Below are 22,596 nucleotides of genomic sequence, written 5' to 3' on the forward strand. Positions count from 1 at the left end.
GAATTCGTAGAATTCAATGTCGAATTATTAGTATCAGTACTATTAGTACTAGTTTCACTAGATCTTCTAGAATCAGGTATACTTTTCCTTGAAGAACGGCTGAATAAACTTTTAGTCTTATTCTTTATAGAGGCCAAAGTTGATTGAACGGAAATCACTGATTCAGAAGCTGAATCTATCTTCTTTAAATCGTTATGCGACATAATTAACTATTAATTACTTTCTATAGTCTTAATATTGTATAATTGCTAACGCATAATAGACGTTGCAACTTAGAGAAATACGTGTCTATTTATGTACTTTCAAAATGTGGTACAGATCTTTTTATCATTACGCGAGTATCGCATATTCAATTGATTTTAATGATGAGTAATCCTCCCTACTTAATAACTATGATTATGAACCACTCAAATTAAGCAAAGAAAAAAGTGCACAACATATATCCCCTTTCGTATTTCCTAAACCCGTTTTTTGCAATTTGTCTTTATATTAAATTTTTGTGTAATCTAGCTCACTAATACGGCGGTCACGCACTATAACAGTACTATACAATGTAAAGGTTCGTATTATGCACTCTAGTCCCCACCAGTTGAATTAGATGACTCATCATTCTAAGTGTCTATTGGTTAAACAACTAAATCTCCTAAATAATATATAGTTACACTAAATCTCCTAAATTGCATTTTAAACACTTTAATTGTAGCTCTAATAATCGTAAGGCGGTGCAAATGAGCCAAAAAGCCAAAATCCTTTTAGTATGATTAGTCAACAAACATATCAATTTCTATACCACACTTTTAAATGTTCGCATCTATTATCAGCCATGATTGCTTACTCATAACAATTGCTTACTCATGATTTCGCCATATGCTAATATTATCATTCTACTTTACTAGTTTAGGAGTTATTGTATTGGATTTGTAATGGATGGTTGTAAAAGTAGTAGGTCAAGAAGCTCTTCTTATTGACTTTGAGGTGTACTCACCTTTTCTATAATTTCTATGCTGTTGGATTTATTAGTATCCATTTTAAATAACCCTTTATCTTGTAATGTCCGTTTTGATTGATCTCTAGCTTCCTTAAGTACAACTTTATGAGCATCCTTTGCTTTTAAATTAGATGCAAATAGTTTATCCATATCTTCTAAAACTATTCCTTTAGTTTCGGGAAGAAAGTAATAAACGAATGGGATCGAAATTAATGCTAAACTAGCAAAAAAGAAGTAAGTCCCATACCTCATGGCATCCATCATTTGAGTTGTAAATCTTGACATCAAAAATATAGGAATCCACGATACTGCAGCATTGATGGCTTGAATGAAAGCTCGAATGTTTTGATCGAAAATTTCACCACCAACAACAAATGGACCCCCAGACCATGCAAGAATAAATGACGCTATCCATATATACATAAGTACAATTGCTAATGTACCTCCTGGACCAGCCAGAGTTTCATTATGTATCGTATGTGATGATTCTTTTACCTTTAGATATGCTCCAATATACCAAAAACATATAGAGCAAATAGCAGATGAACCCATAAATGCTTTCCTTCTTCCAACAGTATCCACAATAAATAGAATATATGTGAAAGTACAGACAAGCTTAACAATTCCAAACATACCAGTGGTGAACAAAGTATTACTGACTCCATTAACCCCTAAACCAGCAAAGATAAGTGGAGAATAATAATTAATTGATTGAATACCTAAGAAGTTTTGAAATAAGAATAACGAACATGACAATAGAAGTCGACCTAATAATTTTGTATCATGAACAAATACTTGTTTAAATGGATCCCAAAGTCCTAAACCAACTTTGACTCTTTGGTATTCTATAGATTCTTTAATTTGATTGACCTCATATACAATATATTCATTATTTTCAGGTAACTTTCTCAACCAAACCAAATTCCTAATAGCTGCTTCATGTCTGTTTACTTGAAACAACCATCTAGGTGACTCCTTCATAATGCAACTTCCTAAGAGAAAAAGACCACTCGGTATCAATTGTATAGCAAATGGAATTAGCCACTGTTTACGGGATGTAGATGGAATATGTTGTTCTACACCAAATGAAATCCAAAATCCAACAGAATCACCAACTCTCCAACCTATTTCATAGAAACTAATTAATTGGCCACGAATTGAAGGAGGAGATATTTCAGAAATATAAATTACTGTTAGATTAGTTGAAAATCCTACTGCTATACCTGATAATACACGACCAGCATATAAAGGAGTTAACCCATGTCTTGAAGATGCTAATAACATAATTCCACAACCTATAATGTTTATTATTGATACAAAAATTAGGGGTAACCTTCGCCCAAAATAATATGAACATGGATATGATGCAAGAGCTCCAAAGAAGCAACCAATATGAAAAACTGATATAACATTAGAAATTATATTTGATGCATTAGGATTATTAACAAGATTGAATGTATTTTGAAACGAAGGTAATGTAACAGTACTGCCTATAAAACTTCCATCATAACCTATAATTATAGCAGCCATAGATGCTGCAAGAGCAGTAAGATAAATTCGTCGATTATATACTTCATCAGGAGTATATCGTTCTTCATCTTTTTTCATGTATTTATTGGCAAATGACCGTTTTAACATCATAAGCCAAGGTTCTGAGTTTGACGAAATGTTTTGTTTAGAACTGGAGGGCACATTATCATCGTCTGTATTCGAAGAGATACATCCAGTTTCCTTAGAACCCATTTTCCGAACTTCTTCCCTAGCGTTGCTTCTAGAGCAACTTGGTAAATCTGCAATCTTAACTCCGTATTAAATTCGCAGATTAGTGGAAGGGCTGAAGCAGTATAGAAATGTCAGCTATAGGTTTAAGTTAGTGTAATATAATAAATATGACGAATATAACAGTTGGTCTAACGTGGGGCAGAGGATCTGAAATGTCGTTTTTTTAGTCGGCCTTTGTTCTGTACTCCGAGATCAGATTTTGGTCTGCGAGTATCCAGTGCAACTTTTACCAGGCTTGATATATCACCCTACTACTTATAGGGTAGACACTACTTATTACTTATATAGAGTATATAACAGATTAGATAGGAAGAGATCTCTGGACAAGAATTATGCCAAAGGGAAAAACTCTCCAGATTGATACAAACGGTAAGTGGAGACAAGTTGTGTTTCCCATGTCTAGGTGCTCTAACCATTTTACAGAAATGAGTTGTTCTATCGTAAGAGCTGTGTTAGCAATAATATTGTCCCATTCGTAATATTACATTGATAAATCTGAATATTATAATCAATGTAGGAGTTCACAATTGTCTTTAAACACTATAAGCTATTTATAAAAAATTCAAAAAAATAAATGGACGAGACAGGAATCGAACCAGTGACCTCTTGCTTGCAAGGCAAGCGCGCTACCAACTACGCCACACGCCCTTATTATTGATTTTTATTTCGGCTCAACAAATCTCTTGGTCATATTATCACGTGAAAATCACGATTTTGGTCACGTGCAAAGAATTTACCATATATAAAAGCATTCGTAATCTCTATATGCTCTATCATTTGCTGAATTGAGAGTTTTCAATTGTTCTAAAGATTCTTCAACATGCATTTGCAATCTTTTATTCTTCTATGTGTGTTCTATATAGTGAATTAAATACGTTGTCATTGATAAAGACAGGAAATTTCAAAGTAATTCCTTAAATTCAGACACTTCATCAATATAGTAAGACGTTCCTATTCCAATCTTTCACAATTATATATCATTGTATTGAAAGATTTCCCAATAGAAATTCAAAATAAATAACATAAACTACTAACAAACAATGAATCTGTAGAACTTCCATTCTTAGGCATATGAGACTGGTACTGTTGACATTGACTGTTCATATCCTGTGAGGTTTATAATATTTTCTATGTGACCTCTATTACTTCACACTATTACTTCACACCATCTCATATACTCTGATGACTCTATTTAGTGATGAAGAACGATTTGATCTCTGTAGCTGCAACAAAAATCAATGGCTGTGAAATTTGCACACCCCGACGCGTTGATGGCTTCAGTACAGGAAAGTTTTTGTACGCGTTGAAAGATGCTTACTGAAAATATCAAACCTCCATACTAAATATCAAACTCCATACAAACATCAACTACTACAAATAGTCAACATTCTACTCTGTACATTAAGAATTTGTGCATCGGTAACAAGTAGTTTTGTGCATACTATCACAAGGTAACCATTTCACAATTAATATTTCACATTCCCCACTTTACATTATACGTATGACTGCATCACAATAGAATTAGTACACCATAACATATACATATACATATTCATAATTGAACATAGAACATAGAAAATAGAACATAGAATATCAAAAAACAACTTAAACATATATGTATATTACACCGAATCAATATTCAGCTACCTTCCAGGAAATAAGGCGAAGTTCAGTATCACATTCAACATGTAAATTGATCTTGTTTGTATCTTGTTTAAATATAGATGCATTATGTTCAGCCAAGATCTTAAGTGTATTATTAAGAAAAGAGTTGATTCAATATCAGATGATACCAGTGGTTGGATATTCTGATTTGAAGAGACATTATCTGAAATTGGATGATGATGTCACTAATGTGATTTTAATTGGTTGTGGTGCTATGTTGGATTTGGAAGCTTTCTTTGAATTGAATGTTGAAGATCTTCTACAAGATAATACCAATACTACCAATAATAATAATAATAATAATAATAATAATAACAATAATAATAATAACAATAATAATAATATCAACGAAACTGATGATGAACTTGATGTAAATGAAGATTTGAAAAGAGATGCATCGAAACATGCTAAAATTAAACTGAAGAGAAAGATATATATAATAGATGGACATCGTCCTTGGAGCTTGGATAATTTATTTGGATCTTCAGTTGTAGTATGTTTTGACGATGGATTTGTAGATGCTAATTTACAAGAAGAAAAATCATCCTATATCACATTGGTAGAGAAATTTGCTGATATGGAAGATGAAGAAGATGATGAATCTTCATCAGAAGAAGAAGAAGATGATGATGAAGAAAATGAAGATGACAATGAACTAGATGCTGAAACAGAAGATGACGATGACGATGATGAAGAGGATATAATATTCAATTCACAGGATTCAGAAAATACTACTAATCGTAAACGTAAAAGATATGAGAATCGAATTAAAAAGCGAAGAAAACAAGCAAAGCATGAAAAATCAAAACATGAAAATACAGTACAAAATTATTATAATCAAGGTACAACAATAATTACTGCCAATTCCACTACTATATATGCATTATTGGCAGCAATTGGAGAAACCAGTATTGAATATTTATGGCTAGCTATCATCGGTACTAGTTCTTTAGATAATGATTATCCGGATATTTATGATAAACTTCAACCTTTATTGAAAGATGAAGTGCTAAGATTGAAACCCTCTAGTAATTCAGTAAGTAATAATAATGGTGAAAAGACAGCTGATTCTACTTCACTCACTATTGAGTTAGATTATCACTTATTTTTGTTACGTCACTGGACGCTATATGATTCCTTTTTCTATTCATCACAAGTTAATGCTAAGCTAAATCTCTGGACTGAAGAAGGAAAGAAGAAGTTGCATAAGATGTTTGCAACTATGGGAGTTTCCTTGGCTATGGCTCAACAAAAGTGGCTCTATATGGATGTCAGAGTTAAAAAGCAATTACCATTTATCTTCAGTAGATACTTACCAAAGTATGGGTTAGAAAGTATAGTGAGAGAAGGATTCATCAGAACATTTGGTTATTCTGGTCAATTGTCTGCAATGGAATGTGTGGAATCATTGACTGCGTTATTTGAAGTAGACAAGAGGTTATTGGGAGATGATAATGATGACTCAGAAAATGATAGAAATGGTGATGTATCTGATGATGAAGATGAAAGAGCTAGAATTCAAGAAAAGATTGAACGTAGAGAGAAATCATGGGTAAAGAATTTCTGGTTGTCTTGGGATGCTTTAAATACTCAAACCACTACCATGAACACTAATAAAACCATCAGTTCAAATTTCAAGCGTTCAAAAGGGTTTGATTTGTTACTACAAGGTTTAGATCATGCCAAAGTAATTCAACAAATTATTTTTAGAACGGGTACTTCAGTACTTGATAGAAAATTGGTGACTAACTTAAGATTATACCGATTATGTGTTCTTGATGATGGATCAATTCCTGATTTAGATATTTTTAACAATCCCTTGATGTTGAATAAGCTTGGATCATGGTTAATGGAAAATATTACTGAATTATATATTATGGATAATAGTAAATCATCATTAAAACCATTAGTAATTGCTAGTTTAGATGTTGCTAGTGATACATATTTGGTAATTGGTCTAGCACCAAAATATCCTCGTGGTATGGACCAATCAACTCGTTCAAGATTAGCATCTACTAACAATACCAATGATACTACAGTTACTACTAGATTAAATACATTTAGTGTAGCTTTCCAACAATTAGCAAATACATCAGGAGCAAAGATAAGAATTGATAGTTTTGATAGTTCAGTCATAGAAATAAGAAAAAATGATTTACCCCCATTTTTAGAAAAACTCACCTTAAGTGGATTAATTTAGCATTGTCATTAGTATAGTATAGTATAGTATAGTATCATAGATTTAATAAACAAAGCATTTTGAAATTCGGAATTTTGCCGTTAAATGCGGTACGCAGCCGTGTCGCAAAAAAATCCCGATTAGGTAATTGGCGATAGTGAACAAACTTCGACAGATTACGACTATCTAAGTTTTGACCAGTAAGGAAGTACGACATTCAATATTCTTAACCACTACTTCTAGTTGTACTTGTACATCTTAACAGACCTAATCATATCCCAAAGGTAACCAATATCATTATGTCTAAAGTTACTGTCATAGGGTAAGTATTCTTTTCCAATTAACAGATAAATCAAGTTTACTAATACTTCCTCTAGAGCAGGAATCATTGGATTGTATACAACATATTTATTAACTGAACGAGGTATTGAGGGTAAGAATATCAAAATAGTTGCTGAATTTTTACCTGGAGATCAATCCATTAAGTACGCTTCTCCATATGCAGGTGCTTACTTTTCAGCATGTATTGATGAAGAACATCTCCCTTACAGTAGATATACTTACGAGAATTTAGACAAATTAAAAGCTAAACTTGGTCCAACTCCAGGTATCGGAAATGTTTATTCTACAGAATATTTGGATGAAATTCCAGATGATTCATATCTTGCAAAGATAAAAGATTTTGTCGAAGATTATGAATTGGTAGAACCACCAGCCTATTTGAAGACTGCAAAAGTTGGGGTTAGATATAAGGCATTTGTTTTCAATAGTCCTTTACTTATCAGTAATCTTCTTGAATATTTGAAATCTATTGGCGTTACAGTTGAAAGAAAAAAGATTAATCACATCAATGACGCATTCAAAGAAAACGATGCAGATCTTGTATTTAACTGTTCTGGAACTGGATCAATGACTTTAGGAGGTGTTGAAGATCCGAAAAGTTTCCCAACTAGGGGACAAGTTGTTGTTATAAGAGCTCCACATATAAAAGAATGTGTTTCATTATGGGATGATGCTTCAACCTATATAATTAAAAGGCCAGACTCAATTAATCATGAAGTCATTCTTGGAGGATTTTATCAAGCAGGAAATTTTGATGCTAACACTTATGGATTTGAAACCGAAGATATTTTGAGAAGAACCACTCAATTGTTTCCTAAGCTTTTGGAAGACAATGAAACTGGTAATACAATTAAAGATTTACAAATTCTTCGTGTAGTTGCTGGAGCTAGACCAGGGAGAGAAGGTGGTGTTCGTATTGAAAAAGAAGTCACTAATACCGGCACGATCGTTCATAATTATGGTGCCAGTGGTTCCGGGTATCTTTGCGGGCTTGGAATGAGTAGTAAAGCTGTTGATTTAGTTATTAAAAGTTAATAAGTAGACAATTTCAATATAAATGAATTAAGTTTAAAAAATTAAAAAAATAACGACAACTGCAGGACTCGAACCTGCGCGGGCATAGCCCAAAAGATTTCAAGTCTTTCTCCTTAACCGCTCGGACAAGTTGCCTTTTTAGCGGAAAGTTTTAAACTGAATCAATTATAATCAGTTAACTCACGTGATTGGTCACGTGATCAATGAATCACGTTGTTTTATATCATGTGACGTGATGCTACCATGCCAGTACATTTTATTTGTAGCCAAAACCACCAATATCCTTCTCGTTTGGAAGAGTTAAGATTCATAATTGGTAGAACTTGTTATTATACACTCTCTCTAGAAGAAAATGGCAACCATTTTACCTAGAGACATTGGTGTCCTCGAAAGCTCAAGATCATCTATAACATGGAATAAGCTCTTCTTCATCATCCTCCCTTGAGCAAGGCTTACAATTCTACAATCAATACTATAAAGTTTTCATTCATATATATAATTTGATAATGTAAATTGTGAATACGTTTGAGAGAAACCTGGAACAGGTGAAAACTATAGCAGAGCCATTAATTGTGGTCTACAACGACTGGTGCACAAGAAGGATTAGATTCTCTATTAGCTCTCGACTTCCTCTTCATAATTCTACTCATTTTTTTTTAATGTTTATTACATCTGTTATATATAAATTGAGATTTTCTAAAGTTTCTCTCAAATCGTTCAAGAAAAAGAAAATTTCGTTGCAAATTGGTCGCAAAGGTATAGACAAATTTGAGTTATAAACATTTCTAAATTTTACTTACCTATGAATTCTTATACACGCCCCTCTTTTTTAAAGAAACAATTATTTTATATCTAGTGTATATTGATTATTAAAGCATATCATCAAACGGAAACTGGTAATAGATATATCAAATGCAATATGGGGGAGAATCGGAAAATAATCTTTCATTTTAACCCAATTTGTAAAAATATTTTAACTAAAGCACTACATTTAATTATGAGGTAACAACCTTCTAAAATATAAGTCCTCGAATAGCTTTGAAAATCGTTTTTATTCTTATATACTATAAAGACAAAGGGTAAAACGTAATAATTTTATCACATAGTGTTCTTCCTTTGTAAGCTGTGAATTTTGTTTGCTCTGTTTGTGAGTCCTTCCAGTCTAGCATTTTCGTGGCCGCAAATCCCGCAACTAGGAAAAATAGTAAGGGGCCAACCCTAGCGGATGACACAATTTTTCTTTCCTAGGTTAAATATTTTATTTTTTATTACGAAAAATCGTACGAAAAAAACGACATTTTTTTAAAAAAAAATTTCAACAGTTCCAAGTTCCTTTTCTCCGCAATAGTAGCCTATGCTAAGATTGAAGTCGTCCGATACATTTTCATACGATTTTTAATGAAGAGAATGCAATAACACCACTAGTGAAAAAATTAATCTATACTATAAATCATTTACTGAAGCGGAAAAAATCCACTTCTCGTAAGTTTAGAAATAAAAAAAAGAGGAAGGTGAAATCATGCACGGTACGACAGACATATTCTGCGTCCGACAGATCGGTATTTGGCCTGCACTCCGCAAATTGTAATTGTCCTGAAATCGTAATAAACCTCTCTACTACCAAGAGATACAATAGAAGGAATCAGATTGAATCATAATCAAAATTGATCATACACTTAATTAATTTTATCCTTGGGCTAGCGAGAGTCTAGAGCATATGTCTTTCATTATCATTATTACCGTCTAATTTCTATCAATTGACAGAGTTCTTTTCTTATTAATAAATCTGTGTCCAGTTACTGTAAGAAAATAATAAATCTACTTAATCAAATTATATAATTTATATATATAATTTTGATAAATATTAAATGACATTATCAAGGGAATTACCCGATGAAGGCAGAATCTCCTGTTGACCAGTCGAGAAAATTTATGTAGTTTTCGCACTGTCAATTAATTAAAGAAGCTATTTCCCATATGCAAAAGTCTTTGCTAGAATTGACGAAGCGTCAAATCGCTTAAGTAAATGTAGTTCAAAAACAATTGAGCAATTCATAACCGTAGTAGGTTTTTAATCTTGAGTATGCTATTCGCTTGATGTAACAATAACAATTAGTTGCATGGTCGGGTGTTGAGTTGTCACTGGTTCATTCAAGGGCTTCGTTTATTTCAGATAACAAATTGAGATGAGTAGGGGACAACCCAACGAGCTCACAACCCGCTATTATAGCTTAACTTTTTTTCTATACCACAATGCAACAATTAACATTTACGTTTGTTTCATTTTACGAAAAAAAGCTATTCTATTGTACCCATCCTATTTTTTTAGGTTGAAGTTACCCCAAATCCGACTCTTTGTTTTAAAGATTTTTGAATGACATATGTACGCTTTAGCAGAATTAATCTGTGATAAGATTTTGGGGAATTCCATCCTAAACTGGAACTTATTTAATAAAATTCTCGTTTTTGCTTCTGTGACCAGATCTAGGGGATTTGTTTTATTTTTTGTTCTCGATTTTATGATTGAATTGATGTCAACTATTTCTTAATTTATTGCCCTCAAATGGTCATTGTAATAATTTTGTTTTGCTGTACTTCTCATTTTGTATTTAAGGATAATGATTATGTGGGGTACGATCCAATACAGCCCCGCTTTCTGTACCCCACCTCAAAGGAATAAATAAAATAAAATAAATTGTAAGGGCAAAAAAAATAAAATGTTAGATTGTATAAAATCATCATGATGCACAGAAAAGATTTTCCGTACGGTTTATAAGATATTGCAGATACTCTTGAGTTGCATATTATTTGAAAAGTGATTACGACAATTGAAATCAGATTGTGGTATTCGACATGAAACTATCCAGCATGCGGTTGATTACTATGGTAATTGAAATTGATACGAAAGTGGCGCTTGTTGATGAAAGGTAAAATATTATTCCATAATCTATGCACGCATAGAATAAAATTATTGATCCGAAAAGTTATATGGTGTGGGTCAAAGACTAGACTTGTATTCAAAAGTAAGCAATAACAAAGAGTTGATAAAACTAAAGCCACCAAAACATTTGTAATCATATTCTAACTGTCTCTTATCCTTGCTGTTTAGTAAATACAAAATGTAAATTAATGGTAACATAAAGAGCTAACTCTACCGAGTCGCGCGTCTGAATTACATAAATAAACGGAATTAATTAGGGAACGAGTTTCTTTACATAGCAGAGCAAAGAAAACTAAAGAAAAAAAGCCACTTAAAAATTCCTGTACCCCAGTCGTAGAGCAACATATACATAAACTTAAAAAGTTTAGTGCAAATTCCGAACAGACCCACCAACTTTAATTAACCAAGATCCTTAAGCAGGTGTCAGTAGCCCAACCAATTCAGGGAAGGAACAAAAGTTTGTGGGGTTGATCCGAATAATTATTCATTGAATAATCAAAACAGCTATTCAACACTATCATTTCAAAAAATATTAAATACAAAATTCAAATAAAATAGGCAGTGTTAAAAAAAAGCTTCAATAAAATGGAAGAATTATGACAAGAAGGTCAATCCCCCCTCCCTTTACCCCATACCGACTAATCAAAAATACGTAGGACAGGCTTCAAAAAATATTTTTTGATCCAGCCACGCCAAATGTCTCTCATTTTACTAATAATTTAATACGAAAGTGTATCTATCGGTATAAATCTATTTTGTGTAACTGCCCCGCAATCACTAAGTCAGGATTAACCTTCGGAAAAATCTCAGACATTTTGTCTTGTCCCGCATTATTATTCATTATCCTTTTCATGGATTAACCTTCCTGAATCTTTTCTATTAGCTGGCTAGGTATTTTAGTATTAATGTATACATTTTATTATTATCATTATTATTTGGTTTACGCATACTTTACTTTACGACATTCCTAGTGTTAGTTATAATTATTTTTTCAATGATATTATTCCTGTACAGCTAGAAATTGTGTGGGGTTGAGGGGGATCCAATATTGTTTTGCATGGACTTTGCCTACGGCTAATACTACCAAATGACACATACTGACATACAACAGCGACATCATCTGCATAAGGACAAAAATTAAGCATACAGAAGATGCGGAGGAGGGGTGGGAATATCTGTAAACTTCATACACACGCAGATATTCTATTGTTCTTATTAAGTCAAATTAATTTTACTTCTTTCATTTCACTATACCACATAATTTCTCTATATATTCCCATTTTATATAAAACCCAGATCTAATCTTCTTCTCTTTGTTTTTTGTAAATAGCTTATAAATTCTTTTTTACTTTTCTTTTTTATTCAATACTTTAATTAGTACGTTTATTCATTGATATATAATATAATACAAAATGCACGTAGCTGACGGTGGTGATGTTCAAGCAATTATTGCTCAAAGGCGTTTACAAATCGCCGGTAAATCTGGTGTCGCCGGTTTAATCCATAACAAGCGTTCATTCTTAATTGCAGTCTTTGCATCTCTTGGTGGTTTAGTCTACGGTTATAATCAAGGTATGTTTGGTCAAATTTCTGGTATGCATTCCTTCTCTATTGCTGCTGGTGTTGGTAAGATTCAAGACAATCCAACTTTACAAGGTTTATTGACTTCTATTTTAGAATTAGGTGCTTGGGTTGGTGTCCTTATGAATGGTATTATTGCTGATAAAGTTGGTAGAAAACTTTCTGTTGTTTCTGGTGTTGTGTTCTTCATTCTTGGTGTAATTGTTCAAGCCTGTGTTCGTGGTGGTCACTATTCCTATATTTTAGGTGGTAGATTTATCGTCGGTATTGGTGTGGGTATCCTTTCTATGGTTGTTCCATTATATAATGCTGAATTATCTCCACCAGAAGTTCGTGGTTCTTTAGTTGCTTTACAACAATTAGCCATTACTTTCGGTATTATGATTTCATATTGGATTACTTACGGTACCAATTTTATTGGTGGTACTGGTGATGGTCAAAGTAAGGCTTCATACTTAGTTCCAATCTCAATTCAAGTTGTTCCAGCTATCATTTTAGCCATTGGTATTACTTTCATGCCAGAATCTCCAAGATGGTTAATGAATGAAGGTTTAGAAGATAAGTCTTTAGATGTTCTTGCTAACTTAAGAAACTTGGATAAGAACGATCAATTAGTTCAAATGGAATTCCTTGAAATGAAAGCTCAAAGATTATTTGAAAAAGAATTAATTGAAAGAAAGTACCCACATTTATTAGATGGTTCTGCATCTTCTAACTTTAAGATTGGTTTCGAACAATATAAGTCTTTGATCACCCATTACCCAAGTTTCAAGAGAGTTGCCGTTGCTTGTTTAGTTATGACTTTCCAACAATGGACTGGTGTTAACTTCATTTTATACTACGCTCCATTCATCTTTGACTCCTTAGGATTATCAGGTACTACTACTTCCCTTTTAGCTTCTGGTGTTGTCGGTATTGTCATGTTCCTTGCCACTATTCCAGCTGTTCTTTGGGTCGATCAATTAGGTAGAAAGCCTGTCTTAGTCTCTGGTGCTATTGTTATGGGTGTTTGTCATTTCATTGTTGCCGGTATTTTAGGTTCAGTTTCTGATTTTACTACTCACTCTGGTGCTGGTTGGGCCGCTGTTGTTTTCGTTTGGATCTTTGCCATCGGTTTCGGTTACTCTTGGGGTCCATGTGCTTGGATTATTGTTGCCGAAGTTTTCCCATTAGGTATGAGAGCTAAGGGTATTTCCATTGGTGCTTCTTCTAATTGGTTAAACAATTTTGCTGTCGCCATGTCTACTCCAGATTTTGTTGCCAGTGCTAAATACGGTGCTTACATCTTCTTAGGTCTTATGTGTATCTTTGGTGCCATTTACATCCAATTCTTCGTTCCAGAAACTAAAGGTAGAACTTTAGATGAAATTGATGAACTTTTCGGTGATACTTCTGGTACTTCTAGAACTGAAGCAGAAATCCATAACAGAATTCTTAAGGAAGTTGGTTTACTTGACTTACTTGATGAAGATTCAGGATTCTCTGAAACTGAAAAATCTAAGCCAGATGTTTCCTACCATGAAGGAACTCCTACTGCTAGCGAATAAGCTGGACTGTCTCTTTAGCAGTGGACGAAATGAGTTACTGATCTTAATATATTCATGATTAATGATATCCAAAAAAAAGAAAATGATTAAAATGATTGATAAGTTATTTCATGTTCTTCTAGGGTACACTTCCTTATAAATGTCCCTTTATATAGTTATTCTCTTACTGTTTAGTATAATTTAATATTCTAATTCTTGAATGAAATATTTTGTTAAAAAACAACTTTATAAGCAAACTCCAAACGTACTTTAAGCATGTATCAAATGTGTGGGCATTCGACTCAGGCTGTAAGGAATCAGGAATCCCTGAGAAAAAAGGGATGGAACGAAATTTGCAGCTACTTGAAAAAAAGTGAGCCTGAAAATGTCGCTGTGTTCCTAATAAGGAATTAAGTACTGCAGTGATGCTAAGAAATGCAGTTAACTTATTATTTGCTATTATATATCTATCAATTAGGTAATTATATACAAACTCATCATATATGGATTTTGTTCGCAGTCGTGCTACCTCTCCAATTGATCTTCGTAGTTATATGCTTATTCCGAAGTGTTCTCTTTTGATTTAATACCTATCAAGGCATGTACTTACACACATCCAGGATTGTGCTGAACAGATACTACCAAAATACCCCATTAACCAAATGGCCACAATGACTTGTAAATTTAGAATTACCATCTCTTACCCTGTGACTTGTGGGCGCTTGCTCCGAATTGCCTTCCCCATTTTTGGGAGTTCTGCATATTGCCGCAGCGAGAGAGGAAGTTTAAATTTGATACCATTTAAGCACAAGTACAAGCTTATCAAACCAGTCAGTATACAGTAACATGGATGACGAAGAAATAGAGGACGGAGATTTCTACTCTGATGAAGAGTCATTTGAATTTGAATTTGAAGATGATGAAAACGAGGATGCCAACGAAGACAATGACGTAATAGAAGAAGATGAGGATATCGCATTGGTATGTATATATCATTAGACATGTCTAAATGCAATTGAATACTAACATAATATTTAGCAAAATAAGTACTATTCCGCCAAGAACTTGAAAGATGAAAATCCTTTAGGAGCAATTAAAGAATTGAAATCATTAATCGATGGTGTAGAACAAAATACTGAAAATATTGACTGGGTATTTAAGTCATATAAGCAACTCATTAAAATCAATTACAATTTAGGAAACTATGAAGAATCACTACAATATCTACAAAATGTCATACCTGTACTAGGGTTAGTAAAAAGAGATTACGCTGAAGATTCCTTGAATAAAATGATTAATAATTATTCTGCCTCAAAGAATACAAAGTTTGTTCTTTCCGTATATGAAGTCATATTGAATTATTTACAAAACTCAGAAGTATCATCTATCAGTACTGATAGATTATGGCTCAAGATAAATATAAATAGACTTAATTCTCTTCTCGATAGTGGATTGTTCGACCAATGTCCAGATTTGTTAAAGTCTATAAATGAAAAATTGAATAAAGTTAATGAAAATACCAAAAACTCATACTCTTTAGAAGTTATTGCTGCTGAAATTGAATATGAATCACACAAAGAAATTGGAAATTTCAATACCTTGAGTCGATTGTATCGCCGAAGTTTAGACATAACTACGGCTGTCACACATCCTAGAATTTTGGCTACTATTAAAGAATGTGGTGCAAAAGTACAGTTCTTTAGGGGAAATTATGAGAAAGCAAGATTAGAATTCTACGATAGTTTTAAGAATTATGATGTTGCAGGTTTGCCAAAGAAAAATAGAATATTAAAGTATGTTGCTTTATGTTCATTATTAACAGAAAGTGAGTTTAATCCGTTTGAGTCTCAGGAGACACGAACTTATGCAAAGCTTGCAGAATATTCCAATTTATTACTATTGATTAAAGCTTATGATGAATTGAATATTGAAAAGTTCGATCAAACTACTGATAAAATTAATACTGAAAATGATCCATTGAGTGATGATGAAGTATTTAAACACGCATTATTTCAGATATCAGTTAATTTGAAACAAAAACTCATCTTAAAGTACGTCCAAGCCTACAAAACAATTAGATTTGAGTATTTAACGAGAAAGCTACGTATAAATATTGAAGAATTGGAAGATTTGTTATTGAAGCTTATGAATGATGGTAAGTTTGGAGATATGAGAGTTGATTTTGAGGATAATTTTATAGAATGGGTTGGAGTAAGGAAGAAGTTATTTACTCCTTTTATTCAAACCAAAGATATATATGCTAATTTGAAGGCTCTCTATCTTCTCAAGTTTGACTTTACATTAAAAGATTTCAAACAATCAAGCAATGAAAGTGATGGTATGGAAATTGATAAGGTTTCAGAACTGAATGAAGGAGATTTTGCCTCTGAATTTTTGAATCTATCAGATTATCCGCAATTGAACGTTACTGAAGTAATTGAAATCTGGTACACTTATATGTATTCATCTATTCCAAATATTGTCAAGTCTGAAACAAGTTTACTTTCTAAATTAAGGTCAGAAAATAAAAGTATATCTGTTGCTAAAGTTGAGGAAAATAATAATAATGATAATGATATGGCTGCCTTGAATACAAGAGCAGGAATTCTTAATTCTACAGTTGGTTCAGATGCTCATGAGCATGAGAAAGCTGATGATGATGATGACGATGATATACTTACCAAGGCGGATATACTTGCTGGTTTGTGTAATGAGTTAAAGAAACATCATGAGAAGATTACTGCCCATTAGTGTAAAATAGTATATTGTCTTTTAGGGTTAACTAAATAAAACTGCAAAAAAAAACTGTCGTAGCTAATCGCACTTTTTTGCCAGAAATGTCATCGACTTGAAAAATTTCAATGAAAACTTTTTTGGAACTTTTAACCTATTCTTCTCTTTTTCTATTACTATAAAATTGTGTAGATCAAACTCAAGATTCTTCACATATCAAATGGTATGTTTAATATTACTATTAACAAGTATAAGAAGTTTGAATTAATCGTCTATCACAAAATGATTAGAATTTACATGCGTTATCGTCATGATTTAACCCATTTACAATGTCTTCGGGTTAAAATTGAAATCAACTAACACCTTATGAAGTGTTTCGATTAATTTCTATCTTGTTTACAATATAATTTTAAGAAATAATTACTAACAATAATCTATTGTACAGTTGGCTTTTTTAGGACATAAGTTTTGAAGTCTAGTTTGAAATCTAAGCTTTCTTGTTTGACTATCTATCTTATTTAAATTTTGAACCAATAGGAGTGGAAAGTATTTAGAATTCCTATAACAAAGTATCATATAATTTTGATTCGGGATATCAAGATCGGGTTATGATTTGTCTAAAAGGTTTAAATGTGTAGAATCTCTATGCTTCGGCGAGGGATTGTGATAAGCCGATTGTAGAAAAAATAAGCGACAGAGGGGAACCACAGATTACTTGATATATTTAATCCACACTTTAAGTGAATTCATTTTGAACATACTATTCATTAGTGTATAATTGTAAATTAAGATTATTATGAGCTTTTTATGGAAAGGATCTCTGAATCAATCCAATCCCCTGGAAAGATTAGAAAATTTATTAAAGGATACTCCAATTGTGGATACACATAATGATTTTCCGTATCTCTTACGGATCCAATTACATAATATATTAAATAGTGATCCTAATTTTGATTTCAATGATGATAAATTATTGAATCATACATCTTTACCTAAAATAAAGAAGGGAAGACTTGGAGTTCAATTCTTTTCTGCTTATATTGGATGTCGTTATCCTGATAGTTTATCTCAAGATTTCAATTATAGAACCCCTATTGTAAGAGATACTATTGAACAAATTGATGTTATTGAAAGATTAATTGAAAAGTATGATAATGATTTGAAATTTGCTTGGAATTCTGATCAAGCTTTAGAGATTTATCGTAAAGAAAAGAAATTGGCAGTAACTATTGGAGTCGAAGGTTTACATCAATGTGATGCTTCAATTGCCATGGTTAGGAAATACTTTGATTTAGGAGTAAGATATATCACATTAACTCATAATTGTGATAATCCCTTTGCAACAGCTGCAAGTTCAGTTAGTGCAGGCTTAGAAGATAAGGGTTTAACAGAGTTAGGTAAAGAATGTATTGCAGAAATGAACAGAATTGGGATGTTGGTTGATTTATCTCATGTATCTTATCAAACAATGATTGATACTTTAGAAGTTACAAAATCTCCAGTAATCTTTTCTCATTCATCTGCGTATGCAAAGTGTCCTCATCTCAGAAATGTACCAGATGATGTCTTGTTAAAAGTCAAAGAGAACAAAGGAGTTGTACAAGTTAACTTTTATCCAGCATTCTTAAAAAATCCTGAAAAGAATACCGAAAAGGTAACTATTGAAGATGCTTTAGATCATATTTTTCATATTGCTGAAGTTGCTGGTTGGGATGCTGTAGGTTTGGGCAGTGATTTCGATGGTATTGATAGTGCTCCAGAAGGTTTAGAAGATGTATCTAAATATCCTGATCTATTAATAAAGGCTATAGAAAGAGGAGCAACTGATGAACAAATAAGAGGTTTGATGGGTGGAAATATTTTGAGAGTTTGGAAAGAAAATGAAGTTATTGCCAAAAAACTTCAGGCAAGTGGTGCCCCAATTAGTGAAAGTATATGGTCAGAGAGAAAGTGGTACACTAAGTCTGGAGCTGCTAAACTTCCACATCTATATGAGGGTTCATTGGACGTTTTCTTTAAGAAAGATATTAAAGAGTAAGACAATTCTGAATCTATTAGTATTTAATATAAAGATAGAAATAAAATAGTGAAATTAGATAGCTTTTTATACCAGATGTTTAAATATACAACATGATGAATATTCAGAATAAATATGATTATATGATCGCCATTTAAAGATACTGCTCAAGAAATAATTATCTCTCTTGAACTTGAAATATCATGGTTAATATCTGAAGATCCTCCTTCTTCTTCTTGGATATGTAAAACTTCTTCGAGAGCAGTATGATTAATATCTTCGTTAGAGACATCAATCTCTTTTTCTTCTGAAGGTGCAGCTTCTAGATCTTTCTTCAGATCTTTCCTTTGACAGTCACCCTTAAGAAAAATTCCACCCCTAACGAAATTGTTTGAAGTTAAAGTAACTACAGAAAATATACTATCCGACAGTGACAAAAGAGGGATAAGACTGAATGCCAGAGTTAACACCAAAGAAAAAGCAAATTTTAACCAAAGTAACAAAGTGAATGCAATTAATGCTTTACCTTCTCTACACCATTCTAAGGTATTACCATCAGTTGTACAACTTCCAAAGTTACCGAAATCATTTGCTACAAGAGCAAAAGCAATCAACCATAAAATAAAGAAAACAAGTTCAGAAAGATAAATAACCAAAAATGGAATCAATCTCAAAATGCACAATAAGGTAACTGGAATAAGATACAATATTGTGAGGATAGATATAACGAGAACATAAATAATTCTACCATATCCATAACCAATAATATGAATAAAAGATGCAGAGAGGCCCAAAGCAATCACTGCTAACACAAATTCACAAACCCTGACGGTCAAACTAATAAGCTCCGACATTTATTAGATTCTAAAGATAACAATTGGACAATTCAAGCAATTGAATTGATTGATTGATTGATTGATTGAAATGAGCAAAAAGAAAGAAAGAGAGAAAGAGAAAGCAAGAAAGATTTAAAAGAATTAGGCAGCACTTTATTCATAGGAAAATTGAGCTGCTTATATAGCTTTTGCATTTTGGCTGTAAAAAAGTTTCTTAGGGTCGCGATAAGGGCCTTTTTTTTTACTCAAAAAAAATAAACGAGCCGTCGTACATCAACTAAAATGAGATACGAAGAAGCACTCACTTTTATTAAAAAGAAGCCATCTCCAAAATATAATTTAACTAAGTACATTATAATTATGATGATTAAAAAAGAAATGCGCAAACCCGGAATCGAACCGGGGGCCCAACGATGGCAACGTTGGATTTTACCACTAAACCATTTGCGCAACCAATTAGAAATGATTCTGCCCAGGATCGAACTGGGGACGTTCTGCGTGTTAAGCAGATGCCATAACCAACTAGACCACAGAACCGATTTCTGAAAAACCTTAAGGCTAGGTAGAACACGAAATATCATTTACTTGCATGCAGGATTTTGGTCACGTTAAAAACAAAAAAAAAATGTCTGACTACTCTGTTAATATAGGTCTAACGGCCTCAAACAGTACTCCCAGCGCATCTCTTAACGAGTCATTACCTCCCCCAACTCCTCCCGAGCCGATTCCACCTGATAGGACGCTAGTCCCGTCGGCCCTGTCGACTTATGAAACTGCGAGTGAATCCCCAGGTGTCCACTCAAACAACCCCTTACAAGGGGCTTTAGAACCTGATCTGATCGACGTCGATGTTCCGGAATATGTCCTGGACTCATCTCTGTCTTCAAACTCTTTAGACCAGCTGTCAAGCGTCCGTAATTCCCTGAATTCGGCCCCTACCAGCCAAAAACCCATTTCCGATTTAACGGTCGAAAATTTTTCAACCAGTCACGTGACTCCGCTCACGTATGCTGAAGCTGCTAAACCGGCTGCAACTAGAACTAGAACTAAGGAAAAGTCTACACTTCCTCCTATCGATAATCCTTTAAACCCGGTACAATTACAGGAATACGAACTTATTGTTGAAAAACTTGAGAAAGATCTTTTATTAAACGATGAAGAACGTGTTAAATACGCTAAGTTCTACTATACCCGCCAAGTTCATCACAACTTGGGGGTTAGTGCCTATACACTTTTGAAAGATCGGTTAAAGGAAGTTCCAGAAGACTTTCAAGAATTATACATTGAAGAATCTGGTAAAAATATCTTCACCACAAACAATCTTAGTATTGATTTTACCCAACAACCTCCCATTGACACTCCAACAATGTTTACCCTTTTAGACCAACATTTCAACCAATTCTTTACAAAATTGGAAAACGATGTTGAACAGAAGATCCACAATCTCGAAGGGGTCTTCGCTAGAGCTAGGTTGCATGTCAACCAATACGAGGAGCTCAAAAAACTCCTTGAAAGTTCTAAACTTAAAGATCAGGATTTTGCCTCGTCTTTCAACCTTTTAGACTTAGAATTAAGTATACAAGATCTCAACTCCGAAACACAAGAAGTTTTGGTGGAAACGTTGAGAACCTGTAGAGACCTCAGTCTCAAGAATCATTTTAGATTGCTCATAAATGGAGACTACTGTACCGAAATGTATTTTAGTGACATTTATTCAATCACTTTCCACCAACTAAACCATTTGTTGAATAAGTATGATCCTAAGACATACCCAGAAAGCCATCACTTTGATATCCAATCCATTGTTAAAGAGGTTCTCTCCTCTTCATCAACAGGACCACTTCACATTAATGGTACTGACTTCTACTTTACCTTGAATCACAAGATCTCCAACTCTCTTGCCCTTCTTGAGTATGAGTTACCAGAAGATGACGCCTTACAGGCCAGCACCAAACTTAGAGATTTCTTCGGCCCTGAGCCCAAAACTAAATCCAAGACATTTGATAATCGAATGCAATCCCTTTATTCAGGCTCACCTCCAGCCCACATTCAAAAGGTCCTTACCACTCTGGATTCAGAACCGGAACAATACTTTAAACTTATCAAAAGTACTGAACCTAAATTTTCTAAAATTCAAGACAAGAAAAGAATGGTTACCCTTTATTTTCTCGTAGACCTTACTACGGACACAATTCCCACGGGCACAAGGAAAATACTTGAAAATCATAAAGTCTCCATCAAATCACACCTTAAATTCTGCTCCTACTGTCACACTAAAGCCCACACTAGATGGGGATGTACAAATGCTCCTTGTCTTAGATGTGACTCACGTGAACATAATGGACCAGGCCATAAGGCTGCTAGAGAAAAGGCCGAAGGAAACAAACGTCCTCGCACCACTGACTATGACGAACCTCCTAAGAATGACGTATCAATGGTCAAACCATCAACCAAAAAAACTAAAAATGGTAGTTTTACCACCCCAACCAAAACGGTTAAAAAATCTTCAATTCCAAACCCTGCTGTTTCTGCTATTCAAACCAGCAACCCATTTATGGTCCTTTCTGACGAGGAAGATGAAGAAGAACTCTCCTCCTCCGATTCCGACTCCACTTCAACTGTTACTGCTTTATTACACCAAAATCAAAAACAAAAAAAAAATAAAAAAACTTCTGAAAAAACCTCCGAAAAAAATACTGAAAAATCCAAAAACTCCAAAAAAAATGATAATCAAGAAACCCAACCAGCAATTGCTGCAAAAAATATCACTGAATCAGAAACTTCTGAAAACCTTTATTCAGAAACTATTACCCCTGCCAATAGTTTCATAGACACACAAATTGATATTGATTTGAGCCGTTCTGACGAGCCATCGTTAGAACCAACTCAAATTGATACCGATTTAACTATGGCAGAGGAACCAAATCATCCATTTAGTTCCACCAACTCAACCCCCACGAAGTCGCCAAGT

General features: G+C 33.5%; 8 protein-coding genes and 4 non-coding genes across 12 annotated transcripts; 5 read left to right on the forward strand and 7 right to left on the reverse strand. All coding sequences in view use genetic code 12, as the record gives it.

Moving 5' to 3' along the window:
- Positions 1 to 961: 961 nt before the first annotated feature.
- Positions 962 to 2,731, reverse strand: HGT14 (Hgt14p; the record flags this gene model as incomplete). Its single annotated transcript, XM_064885378.1, has 1 exon — positions 962 to 2,731. One exon carries the CDS (start codon positions 2,729 to 2,731, stop codon positions 962 to 964), a length of 1,770 nt encoding a protein of 589 aa, XP_064739830.1.
- Positions 2,732 to 3,345: 614 nt separating this feature from the next.
- RJT21DRAFT_t62 lies at positions 3,346 to 3,418 on the reverse strand. The gene has a single exon. It is a non-coding gene; the product is annotated as a tRNA-Ala (tRNA).
- A 1,308-nt stretch (positions 3,419 to 4,726) lies between these two features.
- Positions 4,727 to 6,704, forward strand: CDC45 (DNA replication initiation factor). Its single transcript, XM_064881318.1, has one exon. The coding sequence runs from the start codon at positions 5,013 to 5,015 to the stop codon at positions 6,633 to 6,635; it is 1,623 nt and encodes a 540-aa protein (XP_064739831.1). The 5' UTR covers positions 4,727 to 5,012; the 3' UTR covers positions 6,636 to 6,704.
- On the forward strand, positions 6,669 to 8,101 carry RJT21DRAFT_119224 (FAD-dependent oxidoreductase). The gene is made up of 2 exons (XM_064881319.1): positions 6,669 to 6,936; positions 6,992 to 8,101. Exons 1-2 carry the CDS (start codon positions 6,914 to 6,916, stop codon positions 7,989 to 7,991), a joined length of 1,023 nt encoding a protein of 340 aa, XP_064739832.1. The 5' UTR covers positions 6,669 to 6,913; the 3' UTR covers positions 7,992 to 8,101.
- RJT21DRAFT_t61 lies at positions 8,045 to 8,126 on the reverse strand. Its single transcript has one exon. It is a non-coding gene; the product is annotated as a tRNA-Ser (tRNA).
- Positions 8,127 to 8,553: 427 nt separating this feature from the next.
- On the reverse strand, positions 8,554 to 11,791 carry RJT21DRAFT_119226 (uncharacterized protein). The gene has a single exon (XM_064881320.1). It carries the CDS (start codon positions 11,067 to 11,069, stop codon positions 10,851 to 10,853), a length of 219 nt encoding a protein of 72 aa, XP_064739833.1. The 5' UTR covers positions 11,070 to 11,791; the 3' UTR covers positions 8,554 to 10,850.
- Positions 11,792 to 12,284: 493 nt separating this feature from the next.
- On the forward strand, positions 12,285 to 14,345 carry HGT9 (Hgt9p). Its single transcript, XM_064881321.1, has one exon. The coding sequence runs from the start codon at positions 12,345 to 12,347 to the stop codon at positions 14,058 to 14,060; it is 1,716 nt and encodes a 571-aa protein (XP_064739834.1). The 5' UTR covers positions 12,285 to 12,344; the 3' UTR covers positions 14,061 to 14,345.
- Positions 14,346 to 14,855: 510 nt separating this feature from the next.
- RJT21DRAFT_93744 (uncharacterized protein) lies at positions 14,856 to 16,927 on the forward strand. Its single transcript, XM_064885693.1, has 2 exons — positions 14,856 to 15,020; positions 15,078 to 16,927. The coding sequence occupies exons 1-2, from the start codon at positions 14,886 to 14,888 to the stop codon at positions 16,788 to 16,790; spliced, it is 1,848 nt and encodes a 615-aa protein (XP_064739835.1). The 5' UTR covers positions 14,856 to 14,885; the 3' UTR covers positions 16,791 to 16,927.
- Positions 16,928 to 17,568: 641 nt separating this feature from the next.
- On the forward strand, positions 17,569 to 18,810 carry RJT21DRAFT_2445 (dipeptidase; the record flags this gene model as incomplete). Its single annotated transcript, XM_064883860.1, has 1 exon — positions 17,569 to 18,810. One exon carries the CDS (start codon positions 17,569 to 17,571, stop codon positions 18,808 to 18,810), a length of 1,242 nt encoding a protein of 413 aa, XP_064739836.1.
- Positions 18,811 to 18,956: 146 nt separating this feature from the next.
- Positions 18,957 to 19,702, reverse strand: RJT21DRAFT_125583 (MARVEL domain-containing protein; the record flags this gene model as incomplete). Its single annotated transcript, XM_064882832.1, has 1 exon — positions 18,957 to 19,702. Exon 1 carries the CDS (start codon positions 19,641 to 19,643, stop codon positions 18,957 to 18,959), a length of 687 nt encoding a protein of 228 aa, XP_064739837.1. The 5' UTR covers positions 19,644 to 19,702.
- A 302-nt stretch (positions 19,703 to 20,004) lies between these two features.
- RJT21DRAFT_t60 lies at positions 20,005 to 20,075 on the reverse strand. The gene has a single exon. It is a non-coding gene; the product is annotated as a tRNA-Gly (tRNA).
- A 13-nt stretch (positions 20,076 to 20,088) lies between these two features.
- Positions 20,089 to 20,162, reverse strand: RJT21DRAFT_t59. Its single transcript has one exon. It is a non-coding gene; the product is annotated as a tRNA-Val (tRNA).
- Positions 20,163 to 22,596: the final 2,434 nt, after the last annotated feature.

Source organism: Scheffersomyces amazonensis, assembly GCF_036850825.1.
Source record: "Scheffersomyces amazonensis strain UFMG-HMD-26.3 chromosome Unknown RJT21scaffold_2, whole genome shotgun sequence".
NCBI lineage: Eukaryota > Fungi > Ascomycota > Pichiomycetes > Serinales > Debaryomycetaceae > Scheffersomyces > Scheffersomyces amazonensis.